This window comes from Centruroides vittatus, unplaced genomic scaffold (genome assembly GCF_030686945.1).
Source record: "Centruroides vittatus isolate TY-2023 unplaced genomic scaffold, ASM3068694v2 contig_1154, whole genome shotgun sequence".
Classification (NCBI taxonomy): Eukaryota; Metazoa; Arthropoda; class Arachnida; order Scorpiones; family Buthidae; genus Centruroides; species Centruroides vittatus.
In genome coordinates this window covers 3918495-3935282 of record NW_027120741.1, presented here as the reverse complement: position 1 = coordinate 3935282, position 16788 = coordinate 3918495, and the positions used below count along the sequence as shown (strand labels likewise).

At 33.1% G+C, this 16788-nt stretch overlaps 2 protein-coding genes across 6 annotated transcripts in view; both read right to left on the bottom strand.

Moving 5' to 3' along the window:
* LOC136979026 (spermatogenesis-associated protein 13-like) overlaps positions 1-10350 on the bottom strand; it is a 42626-nt gene extending 32276 nt beyond the window's left edge. Inside the window, exons 1-2 of one of the 5 annotated variants that reach the window (XM_067274911.1) lie at positions 10071-10350; positions 3857-5968 (exon numbers count right to left, since the gene is read on the bottom strand). In XM_067274911.1, coding sequence (XP_067131012.1) covers positions 3857-5944 — 2088 coding nt within the window. In that variant the 5' untranslated portion in view covers positions 5945-5968; positions 10071-10350. Of the gene's footprint in view, positions 1-845; positions 1095-1269; positions 2634-3856; positions 5969-10070 lie in introns of those variants that run through there. The other 4 variants (XM_067274906.1, XM_067274924.1, XM_067274943.1 and 1 more) reach the window with 4 other exon arrangements.
* Positions 10351-14337: 3987 nt separating this feature from the next.
* The window catches only part of viaf (viral IAP-associated factor), a 47894-nt gene continuing 45443 nt past the window's right edge, over positions 14338-16788 (bottom strand). The window contains exon 6 of the mRNA XM_067274898.1: positions 14338-14598. Coding sequence (XP_067130999.1) covers positions 14471-14598 — 128 coding nt within the window. The 3' untranslated portion in view covers positions 14338-14470. The remainder of the gene's footprint in view (positions 14599-16788) is intronic.

The window sequence follows — 16788 nt, the reverse complement described above, 5'->3', positions numbered from 1 at the left end:
ATCTATAAATTATTTTCTCTGTATTTTTTTTTTTAGATTAAATACGAATATGGTTTAAATAATAGAACATTTATGAATATTTTAAGATTAAAATCCTAAAATTGCTAACAGTCAGTGTCTTTGTTTTCGTTATATTTTCTGCTATTTATATATACATATACATTTATGTTTTGTTCCGAACCTGTTTAATTTCGTCCTTGAAGCTACTCATTAAATTTGCATATATTCGCACGGGTAGATCAACTTTTAAGAAAACGCAGATTATTATAATTACTGTAAGGTGTTAGAAAAACAAATCTTATCGATTTTAGAGAAAATATGACCCTGAGAATTTCCGAACAATCCATATTTTCTTAGCATTAGTTATCTGATACCCGATTGCAATAATCTAGAAAGATTTCTTAAAGGGAGTGTCGAAAATTCAGGTCATTTAAGCTTAATTAGCATATCTGAAGAAAGTCAAGTAAGAGGACAGACAAGACTGTTGATAAATTAATTAAACGAAAACAATTTCAATTTCTAGATTTAAATTAAATTGTGGATAATATCTAGAATCTAGTAAAGTTTATGGGATAATGAACCATATTTTGATACACAAACCGGCAACAAAAATAGTCACCACTTAGAATTCTAAACATTATTCCAGATCGAAAATTTTCGATATATTTTTAACTCAAACTTATAATTTTCTGTCAGGAAAGTTATTGAAAAGGAAATATATTTTGTTCCGCAAGTACCTGCGCTATTCTTCTTACAAGTATTATTATTATTATTGCTTTTATTTTTCTTCTTTTTTAATCCATTTTCCTCGTTGAGCAACTTGATTAAAATTTTTAAAACCTTACCACGTCAGAATATCACGAAAAATTCTATTCAACCGTGTTCTAGAACTGTTCTAAAACTGCAAAGCCGAATATTCACAACTGTATAAAAAATTAATCCACTCCAAAGCTCCAACGTGCAGCGGGATTTCTGGAAACTTTATATTACTCGAGGGACCGGGAGAAAGGCAAACATTCTTCAGTAACACGAGCCTTTCCATGTCGTAAAAGAAAACAGATTCGGTATGTTGAGCGGGATTATTACTTTTGAAAAGATTTCTACCGAAATCTTTCCCCTTCAGTATCTTACTTTTTAATACGAAAAAGTGGCCGAAAGATTTATTATTATTTTTTTAAATAAAAAAATTCGTTATTAAGCGAGTTAGTAGTTAGGTAAACCGCATTAAAAACTAATGGATTTTATATGAAACCACCGAAATATACTCACAGCTTGACGGGATAATGGCGACTCTCGCTGGATAACCTTTCTCCGAAAGAAAATCTATGTCACTAGGGCTGAGTTGAGATGATTTCACTATCACCCAACGCTAATCACAATCAGTCGGAGACTAAACGGGTCATGCAGAAGGGCAAAATCTTGGCCTATTTTACACTCCTGGACGTGACTTGTTTGACGAGTGATCGAACTTGGCGCAATAATGCATTTTACATCCCGCGACGTCGAATATTCACTTGATTGAGGAATGTAATTGTAGTTTTTTCTTATTTATTTCTTTCGTATTTTACACTTCTGGTTTCTATTTACCCAAGCAGATCGGAGCTTTTGTTTTTTTATTAATTTATTTCTCTTTTTTTCCTGATAAAAATTGTATATTGCCATTCGCGCACTAATTACTCAAAATTGACGATCCTAAATAAACCTCTTCGTGCGAGTTATTTTAGGCTTTAAATTATTAATTTAACCTTCGTCGGGTCTGTGTTTTTGTAGCAAGTTCAGTGCCTCATTTATCTGGGGATTAATTAGAGCCAATGTAATTGCAAATTGCTAAATGCCGAAGCGTTAAAATCTTAAATGAAAACACGTATTATCACTTTCATTTAATAGAAGCTCGAAGCATTCTTCTTCGTAAAACTTCGAAACGATTCTATTTTTAGACCTTTTAACCTTTTATACCAGAATAAATTCAATCTGTAACGCTTGTCGGGAGTTAAAAAGGCTTTTCCGCCTTTTTTATTTTTCTTTCTAAAAGCATCTGAAAATTTTATATAGGATTAAATTTCTAACGCTTATCCGCCGATATAACGAACTTTTCCGACACCAGATGGCAGCAGCGAAATTTGATTGTTTTAATACACGTCAAAAGTCGAAAATTTTAAATTTTTTTCGTATTTTATTATTTTTTTTAAAAAATGAAAAAAATTGAAATGTTTTAAAAGTTATAATTGCACTAAGAGGAAAGTATATCTCGGTTAAAAAGCTGAAAATTGTTTTTAAAAAATCAATCAAATATATAAAAATTTAATTATCGAAAGTTAAGAGAGAATTTTTCTATTATTAACGTCGGTTATTTCTCTAAGGAATGTTCTTGTAATTTATCAAAAAATGGCAGGTGTTTCTGACAGGAAACAGTTATTAAAAATGGCGCCGTGTGAATTTAAAAAAAAGGGGCATTAATGCTTCTGGAATAATAAAAGAAAATGTAACAAAGGTTATTTGCAGTTAAAAAATGTCAAAAATTGGAAAAGAAAGGTTTTGTAATAAGAACGAATTTATGACAACCATTTAAATTTTGTAAAACCGTAGAAAAATTGTCAAATGAAATGGTAAATTATTTATGATCTAGCGCCATCTAGTAACTGTTATGTTAATTAAGAACTTTAAATATTTTTATTAATTTGATGACTTAATTAAAATTCGAAACATTTCCGTTTTTTTTTTTTTTTTGTTAAATCGGTTTATATAATAAACTATGTAATATTAAAACATACTTGTATCGCGAATCTAGATAAATAAATGTCAATTTATTTACGTTATATCAATCAATTTAAGAACACTCTAATTGATAATAACCCGACTGGATATCATCTTATTAAAGTACTTTTACGATCAAATTTCGCCATACCTTTTCATAACCGAATTCTGATCATGTAAACATTTTTAATGGCGAATTATATAACGTCGCTTGGCATTTTTCGACATTAAAAATAACAAAATACTTGTCGTTAGTATAATCGAATTATAACATACGCGGAAAATGCCGGGGAGGAAATGACGAAACGAAAAATCCCGTACGTATCCTGCGGACGTAGGAAGTTTCCGTATTGATGTTATCAAAATTTTAATATGTGATGTCCTATCGATCGCGCCTTGCTTTCTGCTGCAGGTGTGCGCGGTGCCAGCGGAAGTCCGAATTCCTACACGAACTCGCCACCACCTGCAGTACATCTCCGACAAATTTTCTAGATTCTCACGAAGGATGTATCGAAATATCTTCTACTTATACGTCAACGTCCGCTCGTTTTTCTGCGCTTAACTGACTGCAGACAATGTCGATATCCACCACACAATTGCAATCTGCACGGTCACAATCCGTCGAGGGAACTGTTCCAATGGCGGGTTTTATAAACTCGGTTAACCATGCGAAAGAAACGAACAACGTTAACAACGCCCTTAAGAATGTTCAATTGATAATGATTATCTGCAGATAGTGGCTAACAATGGCCCTCGACGAGATTGGGGACGACCTATGCATTGAACTGGATCGACTGTTCGCACTTTTCAAATTATTTTCTATACACAACGCCGAGAGAAAAATTGTTTCTTTCTTTAATCGTAATTGTTACCGGTTTGATAAAGATTTGATATATTCTAAAGTTTAATCTGGTTCTTCGACATTACAAACCGAAGTTTAAGAGACAAAAAAGAAGCCGCAAAGTAGGAAAAATCAATAACATAAACTTGTTCGAAAAGTTATTTTAAAAAAGGCGTCATTTTCGGCTTCCTTTCATCTTCGTAAATATAAAAAATAAATAATAATAATAATAAATAGAAGATAGAAAGTTTGTAAACTTACCTCACCAAATTGAAGCAAACGTTCCAATCCTAAAGATTCTTTACTTCTTGTTTCCGCCGATTTTTTCCCTTTTTCTAAGAGGAATGATTTAGGAAGCGAAGTAGCCCTACGATTAGGACCGAAATGATTAGAGGAATTATCTTCGGCGGGCGTTTTTGTGCTGGAGGAAGAATTTTCGTCTTTTTCTTCGATGTCTGACATCCATATGTTTTTTTCCGAGTTTTCCGCTTTCTTGTTAGAACTGCCACTTTCGACTTTCTGAACGTTCCGCCTGATAATGGGTTGAGAGAGCGGAGTCCTGTTTATTTTCGGTTTTTCTACATGTTCGGGTGTTTTACTCTTATGGGATATGCTACCGATGTCGACCGTGGAGGATTTTTTTAACGAAGATTGAACTTCTGATGGTACATTCCCGTTGGGAAGGTTCCTGACCAGATTCGACTTTTTAACGGGGGAGGGAGCGGAGAGTTGTCGCGCGTTCAGCACTTTTCCACTATCCACCGATACCGATCTCATGGGTCGCCTGAAGGAGCGTTCGCTTCTGTCATTTTGCGTAATTTTAGTTGGTAACTTACTTCCCTTTTCCCATTCCGAACCTTCCGGCGAATGTCGGGGTATCGATTTGGGTTGGTCTCTTTCGATGAGAGAATTGAATGATTGGTTCTGTTGATTATCGTTACAATGCAGCGAATTGTCTGCGCCATTTTTTTCCTTCTTATCGCTCGAAACGTAACTGACATTCCTGGTTAGTGTACGTTTCTCGGATGTATTTTTACTGTTGGATGATTTTTCGCTCTTGGTTACGGCTTTGTTTTGGTAGACGGGTCGCGGCACTCCTTTCCTGATCTGTGCAGAATCCCTAACAATACCATTACTCTTTGTGCTTTTATCCGTCTGTCTACAATACGACTGATTTCTAACAAAACCACGAACCGTTTCCGCTTTTTTCGTTTGTAGGCCATTTCCTTTACTGCCGGAAAGGCTGGAATGGGAACTGGATAGGGACGATCTGGACGACGATTTCGTCTTCATATCACAAATATTACTCTTGGACGGGACCGTACATCTATTACTTACTTTGGTCGAGGATGGTGGACGAGTAGACGACCTCTCTTCCGTAGTATTTCTTTTCGCTTCTAAGGGTTTGCGAACTGATGTATTTCCTATCGATTTAACGTTAGTTGGAACTCTTTGCTGTTGGCAGGATTTCAAAATCGGATTCTTCATGGGAGTCAATGTGTGTTTCACGTGTATACGGGGTCTAGGAATTCCCGACGGGTAAGTATTTTGCCTCACAAAACCTTTTTCCTGTTCTTTAACCGGAGTAGTACCATTAGAAACACTTCCGCAGATAGTTCGAGGGTTTCCCTCGGGAGAAAGTTGATGATGGTCTTCCTTTCCGTTTGTGACATTGGAAGAATCTTTCGAGTGGACTTCCGAAGGGTTAACCTCGGTCAAATTCAGTTTAATGTGATCTAAACTATCGATATTCCACGTGCAGGACGATTCGACGTTTTCGCTTTCGTCAGCAAAAACACTATCGTTAAGCAAATTGTCGGTAATCCACTTATCCGTAGGTGATTCGCTGTTAGAATCGATGCTTACCTTCCAAACGTGATTATCTCCATCGGAGTTACGTAAGTCCGTACAATTCTGTTGCTTAGAGTCCACCGGTTCTAACAGAACACATTTGTTGTCGACGTCCGTTTCGCCGTTTTCCACCGACACTTTAGAATGAACCAGGTTCCGGATGGCTCTCCTGTGTGGTGACATGTTCTCCTCGCTGACACTGTTCGCTGTATCCGACTTGGTGTCTGTGTTCGGCCTGACTGTATTGACTCGTGTTCTGCCGCCATCTGGTGTCTCGTTTTTAAACTGTTCGTCGGGGGTGGCGGCTCGGGGCCTATAGGTGCCAAAAACCAGGTGTTCTATATTGGTATAGGCGGGATCTCTTTTTAAATTAAGGCTTTTTTTATTGCCACTCTTCTTCCTAGTTTTAATCCCTTCGGCCAATTTCATTAACTTGTTTCTGTTTTTGGCAATGCTTAAAAGCGTGGCCGTGTCCATGTTGTTATGCCTATAGGCCATTTTTATCCGGGTACTTTACACATTCTGAAAATACAAACAACAAATAAATATTCTTAATAACTCGGCATGTTTTAGCGTATAATTACGCATAAAAACCGCAATTTTTCATAATACTTTCAGATGATGATTAAATCGATTAAATACTTAAAACTTTTTTCTTGCAAAATTAAATTTTTCCAAATTGTATTACAAATTCTGGATAATGAAAACTCTTAAAGTAAACAGAATTGAATAAAATTAGGGCAAAATAACCATCACGCTAACGGCGAAAGCGACTGAAATTGCTTTACCTAGTTACGAATTTTTTTCGCGTTAATAAAAATTTATCATCATTATCATCAAGAATATTATATTATATTAACAATAATAATCATCTTTACGAACTTGTTTGTTTATAAACTTTCATTATCCTTATTTTTCTGTATTAAATCCTATAAGAAAAAAATTAGAAACAAACCGAAGATGTAATTACTCTTAGCATCAATCTTGTAAGCCAAGTTAAAAATAAACAGAATCGAACTACCGTGCAAAGCAGTATTGATGTTAAGTAACATTTTACACGCTTAAAGTACGTATTTTTAACGTCTCCGTTAATAAAACTCATTAAAACTCGACCAGTAAACATACGAAGATGTAATATATCACGAAACGCTTCCATGACATGTTACGTCTGTACTAAATATAGGTTATAGCATTTAAAAAGGCTCATTTCCGAAACATAGTATGGATAGCAGGCACGTCATTCGTATAACCATCTAAAGTTAGCTAACCGAAAAACACTATAAAATGGAAAAAAAATAACTGAAGGTCGTTAACGCTCTATCCTTTAAGAAAAAATATATATGTATAACAAGATGCAACAACACGGTCATTTACAGTCGTCAGTCTGTGCACGTACGCTTCATTGACACGAAAGATGACATCGAATGAGGTCCATATCGCGATAATGTTATCCGAAATGGCTTTTCGTATGCTAAATGCCGCCGAGAGATTTTGAACGGAAAATCGAGAGTCATTTGTTTCGCGTTACGAAAATTCCCGTCTTCTTATCGTCGTAGACAAATATTTAACTTTAAAGATTTCTTGCAATTCCAAGTTAAAAAAAAAAAATTTACACCTACACGATCGATAATTCGAGTGCATTTTTTTATCATAGTATAAAATAAATTGCGATATTAGTAACGATTACAAATGCTATTATAGTAACAACAACGTGAGTGACTACTTACAAATATTCGTAACACATCTGAATGAACAGGATTTAGGCTAAACTGATGAGCAGACATTCCTCATTATTTGCCAAGCAAAGCTACCGGAACGAGTTTTGTTCGCTGCCAATTTTTTTTTTAATTTTTTGTTTTAACGAGACTAATTCGCAATTTATCGAACATGTAAACATAAATAATAGGAGGAGAACGGAGTTTTAATACATAAAAAATCTGTTAATCGTCGTAACCACACGTATAAATCATTTTGTTAGCCTTATATAAATAGCGAGCTTCGATATTTGTTCAGTCGGGGAGCAAAACGCTGTTTATGTAGTTGACGAACCCCGACACCAACGATGTGGCGACGGGAACGAAAATATAATTCGAGTGACAAATGTCCTTCTTTTCGTGATTTAAACGTCTGTATTTTACTTGATTACTTTCTTATCTAAATAATTCTACCGATAGCTACGTGAAATGGTTGAAATCTGGTCATTACACGCTCGACATCTCGGCCCAGAGACCGAGTTGTGAGCACCTGTGTCCATTTAGTTCATTTTTGTAGCAGATGCTAGTCGACAACAACCGGATTTCGCTTTTGGCGCAACACGCTCTTTTCTCTTTCGTGTCGAACAGGTTTGAGAAGAAAATGTAATTTCATTCGTCTCGATTGCTGAACTTTTTAAAAACTTGTCAACTAGTCACGTGCCTGTAAGTAGTCTAATTTTATAACTCGATGATAAAAGTTATATATAAGTTACAGCGGGAAAATAAATACTAAGCGAAGAACATTAGTCTGTATTGTTACTTATTATCACATCCTGTCATTTTCCTCCTTTGATCTGGCTCCCGTAATTAAATAAGTGAAGCTTAAATTGACATTATTAAACTGTTTATGGCCCTTCTTTTTCTTTATAAAAGACTTTCCCACATTTGCCCTACTGGGGCAGATTTGTTTGCAATTATATTTCGACGCGACCGATTTACCTACAAATAAACTGGCGACGATGTCAAAAAAAAGTTCTTTTCTTCGCGCGACCCCCCTCGAGAAGAGGGTGACTAAATTCGGTATCTGTTAGTTATTTCGAGCATCTACGCAACTCGGGACCTCCAGTCCATTTTGCAGGGACGTTGATTTTGCTTGGCTCTTAGCCAAAACTGCTGACAGATCGATAAAATAGCATCATCGTGATGCGGAGAATGATGCGAGCGTGAAGAAGAGACGAGAGAATAACGTGGGACACCAAACGCCTTCTCGTAGACTATAGTTATGGACGTTTGTTTGACCTTGAAGCGTCCTTAACTCCGCAGTCGAAACAATACCCATCATTTCGTCTGCCCTAATGATCATTTTCATAAACCGGACACACGTATCGTCTTAGGAAGATACTGTTAAATAACCAGGAAATAATAAAACTAAGGTCGACTTATTAGCGACCCTTAATACTTTCGACATTTTCCTGACTACTGGAGAGATTCGGCTGATGTTTATGCTCTAATTCTTCTAAAATTGCATCAACCTTGTCCTTCGGAGTATATCGTTCACCCATCCACAGATGCGGAACCTTTCCTATTGTCATATTTTCGGTACCAAAAATTCATTTGTTTTTAATTTCTCTACCCTTCGAGACCTCTTTATGAAGAAGCAGGTGGTCTTTGTAAACAGTGAGTCTTTCCTAAATGCGTCTGTTGCATTTTAATAGCGAGATCGTTTTAAATAAGTTTTTTTTTTCCTTCTACTTCCTTTTCATAGACTTTAATTCGTCACGTTACCCAAAATATATCTACCCTCGAGTGAATTTTATTAATTTTAGAAATTTACAATTAAAAAAAGCAGGCGTGTGAGGAACTGGTTACGAAGCACCTATTTAGACTCGCGACTATAAGAAACGTGACATATGTTACGCCATGTATAAATAATCTTCTTGCCAAACAATCGTCGCTTCGTTTCTTCTATATAGTAGCCCTTGTCCCACAAACAGTAAAAAGACATATTGTATCCTAGAACACAACTTAAAATGTTGGAAAATTTTAAATGAAATTTTAAGAGGAAGAAATATACCCGACCGGGTCGACGTCCCCCGAATTGGAATGTACCCAAGACATTAAAAAAAGACGAAAACAAAATATTCTGGGTTAATAGTTATTTTAAAATATAGATTTGAATCCAAGAAATAACTCAGTTTTTTTCTTTCTTTAGTAAAGAAATTACTAAAATCGTTTTTACAACTAAAAACTGCAGTTAGAGAATTGACGTTTAATTTTAAAATCGACTTTCTCTTCACTCCGTTCGTTTATAGCAATTTATACTCTTTTTAGAATGTGAAACCTTTGCCAACTTCGCTTTTCCGACCCACACGACTTCGTTGTTTAATTTAAATTTTCTATCGTTTAAAAAGTCATTCGGAAATACCGTGACCATCCACAATTATAGCAACTATTGTATAACTTTCGCATTTATCACGATTGTGTGGCATATTCTTACATCTACCTTCGACTGATTATAAACAAAGATACCCGTGTCGTTACAGACACGGTTATTTTACGAAAAAGCTGTAAATTTAAAACTCGGTGGACTTAGTAACCTTCAAACGATCTCCGTCTAAACAACCTTTACAGTATTTTAATTGAATTTAAATATTTTATTGTCGCCTAATTCGATTTTGATGGCTATGACGTACCCTGTTTAAAAATTCGGTAAACAAGTAGAGAATTTTCTGAAATTTCTTACCTGTGAAATCGAATCGAACACGTGTAATCACCACTTTCATCTAACATAACTCGAAATCGAGTGGAAAAATCTCATTTTTTAAGGATTGTTTACGAGTTAAATCGGACACAGATTAGAAATTTTATCTGTCGGAAAGTTTAAATCGGTCTAAAATGTAAAGAAAAACACGAGAAACAAACACACTCACCTACCTTAGATATAGGTGTTACATAGCATTGTTTAATAGACGAGCGACGGCGTATCTATCCATTTCCATTGTACTAAATTGACATAAAACACATCTCTAACACACACAGCTAACATCTGTTTGTTGAACAAATCACGTGAAAACACGATCACACTAAACTAGCCGAATAACAATCTATACGATCTTCGTTTAGTCCGTTGTGCCAAGCGTGCCGTTTGCTTCGACTGTAATCTCGTATACAGACTAGGCAACGGCGAGAATCGGCGAGACGTGGTCCTACGTCGACGCCTCCACCCTGATTGGTAAGAAAGTTCCAGGTACGCGATTTCAAATTCGGAACGCTGACTCAAAAAGGTGATGGATTTCGTAATGGTTAACATCGTCGACAAACTCGACGACATCCTGCGTTTATAATGCATTAAGAATTTATGTAATCAAAGCACGGAAATTCATCTTTCCTTTATTCATTTAAAAATACATTGAAACGTGGCAAAACGTGACGCGTGCTTACTAGTCTATTTTCGTGTGACAATAAACAGGAAAATACGGCATTAAGTCACGTGGCCGATTTTTTATCGTAAATAATTTTAATTCTTTTATTTAGTAGACAATACTATTAAATTATTAACACTTTTTTTGCTACAGTTCGGCGCAATTCACCTATCTTTCAACGCGTAGAAGCGCAGCATAAATAAAAATTTTGTATATAATTAGGCACGCAAATGAGTTTCCTTAGATATGACTCACTTAATGAATACTCGAATAAATTTGTAAACCAAATTTGGTTTAGTTGTAACGAGTTTTTTTAACGCGATTACAGAGTCATTTATGTAATTTTTTTATTATCCGGATCGAAACTTTTTAGTAGCTCTGGGATTTAGTTGTAAGACGATAATGGTATAGGTGACGAAGAAACTAAAACAAGCAAGAATAAGGCGCCTGGAGACGACTACAAAATTCCAAATAGTGAGAGCGGGGCAGAGCTTGATTGATTGAGACTGCAGAAGCTCCACTTGCAGCAAACAATCTTCTTCTCTAGTCGGTAGAGCTAGTGAAAGACGACGCACACAGTCGACGGTACAGAGAAACACTTCTTTAACATTAGCAGCCAACAGAGACAAGACTAGAAGAAAGCACACGGACGGTAATAATTTAAATAAAGTGAAAGCTATGAAGGTTTCGTTTATAAACGGATCTTCTCCTTTATCTAATAGCAGCGATATCTCGTTGCAAACATATACGCACGTTACGCTATACCAAATAAACATCACCGGGGAGAACAAATCATCCATTTGTTGAACGCAAACTGTCAGACGGAAATGTTGCATCTGCAGTAATTTTACAGCAGAAACATTTCTGATACGGACGGTTTTTATGCCTCTGTTATAATCATTAACCACCGTATATATATTTCTACACAGTACAGAATATAAAACGATATAAAAATATATGGGTTGAAACACCATAAGCTGAGCCGTAAAAATGTTAACCGCTGGCAAAATATATTTTAAAAAATTATACCATTTTTCCACTCGTAGCCCGTAAAAATAGATATCGTAATATACTTGTAGAGGGTAAAAGGATAATAGCATATAACCTATAATAACCGACGACGTGCCGTACACAGCTATCAGGATTAACGATCCTTTCATCCACTTTTTTGTGGAGGCGATGGAATTCGGTGTTTGCACTTGGCTCAGCATCGTCAATAAATCGTTTAATTTACTTTTTCTGATCCACATCATGTCTATAGTAGATGCCGATGCCAGACAATGTTCTAATAAAGTAAACGAATACCAGAGAGAATTCTTTTCGGTGTGAACAAACAACCAACTGAAAAAATAGCACAGGTATGCGTGAAGTGTAAACATACCTATTGGGTAAAAACGTTCGCTATTTTCCAAATTTAAAAAGCCTAAAGATCGTAAAAGAGAAAATACCGGTTGTAATAGTCTACGAAAAGCTTTCGAAGAATCCGTCCTGTAAAAGTCGGTCGTAGATTTAAAGGCCTGTATCCTGATCATTTTTATATCCTGGAATACCGTTTGCGGCTTGCTAGCTTCTCTACGGGTGCAATTTTCTAGTCTGTGCAGCTCGTATATATAATATTCTATACGAAAACCTAATTAATAAAACATCTGTTAGTATATCTAGCCAATATCGTCCTCCTTTTGTGTTTTTTTCATACAGGAAAAAAAGGTTTTTGTGTTCTTTTGTGGGTGAAATGACAGATTATCGATAACGCTCTGTGGCAAAAGAGGATTTTTCTGAAAGAAAATCTTTATCCGCACATCTATCAGAATTAAATCTCAAGGGCTATTTTCTATGGTTTATTTATCCAACTTAATTAAATATCATTTAAGCTCCAAGAACTGGATATTAAATTAGGACAACAAATTATTTTTATAATGAGTGTCATGTGACCTAAATTAATTAAGAGAAATTATCTAAACAGAACGAGAATCAAACAGTTGTAAAAGTGAAATATCTTGAAAAGATTTTTTCCACTTAAAGAGTGATTGATGACCGTGTCAACCTGAATTCTTGGAGCATATCCTATTATTTACACCTTTATAAAGATTTAAAATGAATTTTGTGATGTATACAGCTTTTGTTCCTCTTTTCTGTGCAGTTTTTTCCTCTTCTTTTAACAAAAGCAAGCAATTTTTCATTAAAATAACTTCAAAAATCTTCATTAAATATTCCAAGATACAAAAATTAAATACATTTTGTAATATAAGATTGTTTGATAAATTACAATTTGTGTTCTATTAATTTATATTGATGTAATGTATCAGATGATGTAAAGTTGAATTTAGCATGCTATAATGGCTCCTACAGAGATGGTAGATATAATAATCTCCTATTAAATTTATGATAATTGAAACAGGAGGAAACTTTTCTGCATAATATTCCAATTACCGTGTATGAAATATTTTCAATGCTTTACGAAAGGAGCTGTAATTCTTAAATTTAAGCTACCACACTTACAAATGAAGCTTTTCAAAGGCAGTGCATACTATTCAGGTTTACTAAAAATACTTTGAATATGAAACCTGAGATGTTTTCCAAAATAATTTATAGACAAAATTCCAGAATGTTTTCTAACTTTGTTGTTATAACTTAAGTAAAATAAATATTCTAATCAATTAATACATTTACAGATTAATTCATAATTTTTCAGTAATTTGTATTCATATACTGTATTAATGTTTTATTAAGAATTTAACTTTTGTGACAGAGTTTCTTATATTTAATAGCTTTATAATAAATAATATAAAAATCTTAAATGAATTTTTAATATTTTAAAAATCTTTTTAACTGAAATACATTAATAATGACAAATTTGATTTGATTGATATATATATATATATATGTGCATGGTCAATGATATTGCTTAAATGTGTAAATAATATCAAAAAAATTTCATTTTTAAACATTAATTAAATATTTTATAATTATTATAAATTTTAATTAATAATTGTCATTTAAATTGCTTTGTAGAATAGAATTACTTCAAATGTATGAACTTTAAGCTTTGAAAACTGATTCTTTTATTGATTTAAAACTTTATTTCTCTAAATAAACTTTATCAAAATAGAAGAATTATTTTTCAGTAATTTTTAAAATTGGTAAGAAGTAAAACTATTTAAGTTATGTCATATTTCAATTGATAAAACTAAATACCTTTTCAAAACTTCTATTGATAAGATGAACAATGATAAGTCAGATAAGTTAACTTGCATCAAGATTACATTTAATTGACAAACTTTATATCAAGATTGTTATCGGGATCATTAGGACTTTAATAATAAATTTAACTGTTATTATTTGAATACAATTAAAAATGTAATATAAACTTTGATAAATTTAGACAAAAAATTTAAATTATTAAACCAAATTATTTGCCTAACAAATGATAAATGAATCTTCAGTAGAACTGGAAGTGCATTTACGAATAAATTTAAGTTTAAAATATTCCAAGTCTGAAGTTTTGGTACTCCAGTTTCAAATCAATACTTCAAATACAATTTTCATATTTTAAATTGCAAAGTATTTGGTCTCAGTTAAACAAATTTAGAGATTTGTATTCAAAGATTCTAGTAAAGAACTATTTACTAGAATCATTGTATATTTATAATTCTACATGAATAAATCACTAACATTTCATATTTTATCTATTTTTAGACTACATTGCCTAGATCATATATAACAACAGGAAGAGCAAGTTGCTTAAATGTTTCATCATTTAATAATAAAACAAGTATTCTATATTCGGTTTTAAATATATATATTTATTTAAATATTATTTAAACATTTTTCCTTTATTTTTATTTGATAAATAAATACCAAAAAATTTTGCATTTTATCAACATTATATCAAAAGGTAAAACCATAACTTAGTCCCAGTCGTTGCCATCGTCATCTCTTTGTAAGGAAGACAGCATGACATCTTGTATCTTTGGTCTAGGATCACTTTCTAAAGTTGTTTGCACAGCTCCTGTCTTAGATAAAATCCATTCCAATTCTAAATAAAATAATATATATACATATGAATTTGATAAAAATTGCCAGAAAAAATAAACTTTTACAATTTACAAAATTTAAAAAAATTCAGTAAAGTAGACAATACATAGGTGTCTTTTTACACTGTCCCCTAGTTTTATCAATTTTATTATTTCTTAATTTTGCCATCACCAGAAGAATATTTTTTAACATTTTACATATTGAGGTAGATGAGTAACCTCAAATGAAAGGTCAACACCACTGTGGAACTGTTAATTTTTCCTCATGTGAGTGCAAAGGCGCAATGTAAGAAAACACCTATGTATTGTCTACTTTGCTGAATTTTTGTAAATTTAAAAAAAATAAATAAATAAAAAATACATATATTTCTTAATTAAAACAACTCAATTTTTTACTCCTGTATAAAATATTATTGTTAATATCATCATCATCATTATTGCTTTTAATAATTTTCTTATTCAAAAATAACCAATAAAAATTTAGTGCATGCTATTCATATTCATTTATGAATAAAAAACTTATCACAGCTTTGAATATTGCAAAGAGCAGATGTACACATCAAAATATAATTCTAATTGAATAATTTAACTGTATAGAATAAATATTGTTTTATTCTATTTAAAATAACAGTAACACTTTCTGTTTCTTCTTACAAACAAACCATCTGTAATAAAATATTCATTACTAATTTCTGCAATATTCATCCATTCAAAGTGTCACATTTACTCCATTAAAAATTTATGTCTTACAATCTTAAAATATAGGAATGATACTTATATTTTAAAACAGTAATAAGATCTTTGAAAAAATATTTTATAATACTTTCATTACTGAACTATGAAAATTAAATAAAATTTACCTTTTTAAACATATAAAACCAAATGTAAACATTTAACATATGAAAACATTTTAATAATTATTATAAACATGATCAACTTAGATTTGATAGAATATACTGACAGAAAATAATATTTTATTCATAAAAAATGAATATAATAAATCATGTTTATCAATAATGCAGTCTGGCATATCCTGGTAATAATGCAGTATGTCACATTCTGAATATTTTATATTCATGGATTTGTATAACAGAGTTTATATTCTAATACAGGGATGGCCACCTGCGGCACAGTGTGGAACGGCAGAGTTTTAACAGTGGCACACAAAGACTTATTGAAAAATTTAAAAGTTTGAAAAAATAATAATATTGCCTTCAGGAACTTTGTCAAATTCCGTAAAAATCCTATTCATATGCTACTGAATACAACAGCACTGGAAAGCGGCACTGCTTGATACCAGTACAACGATGTGGTAAGACAGCGTGGTCATGGGACAAGCCCAATGGTTTGAGTTGCCTTGCTTTGGCACTGTTGTGTCTTGCTACAGTTGTCCATTTTTGAGCGAGAGTGACTGCGACACTCTGTCTGTCTGGCTTTGTTGATTATAATGTTGTCACCTTTTCAAAATTGTTGACCCAGACGGCAGGTCAGGTTTGTTCGAACAGAAGTCTCTGATGCTTGTGAATGTTATTTTATCATGCGAAGAATAATGTGCAAGCCAGTTCTAAAGCCAGTTAGAGACTTGTGTAGGAGCAACTTAAATTAAGAAATGAAACAACTTAGCTGTAAAGAGCTGAGAAGCAAACAAATAAACAAAAAAAAAAGGTTGACAGGTTGCGACATACGTCAGCATAAGATGGTGAATTAAGTTTTAGTGAGAGAGTGAAGTCTTTCGCTGTTAAAATAAAGTAAATTTATAAAAATATTTGCTAGTACTTTGTTTCATCATAATTTCACAATTTCTATGAAATCCTGGACAAAATTAATAGTTAACTCAGGCAATGAATTAAAAACCAGATGGGTGGCAACACTAGTTGATTTTAAACTGCCGAGCAAGACGTCAAGCTTTTTTAAAACTGTTTTTAGATTTTGGCATTGAGCATCGTTTTAAAAATTTTTATTTTCACTATGTCCATGAGTAAACCTTCAACACAAAAAGGAAATATGAAGAGGATATTGCAATTCATGATTTTAAAACTGTCTGGGAAGAACAATTTTTGTACAGTACAAGTAAATTAAAGTTAACATGTATTGCTTATAGTCCATTCCTCAATATAAACTTTTATCTAGGAAAAGATTTTCTAAAGTATAATATGAGTTTTGGTGATTTAAAACAGCTGATAAATCTTTAA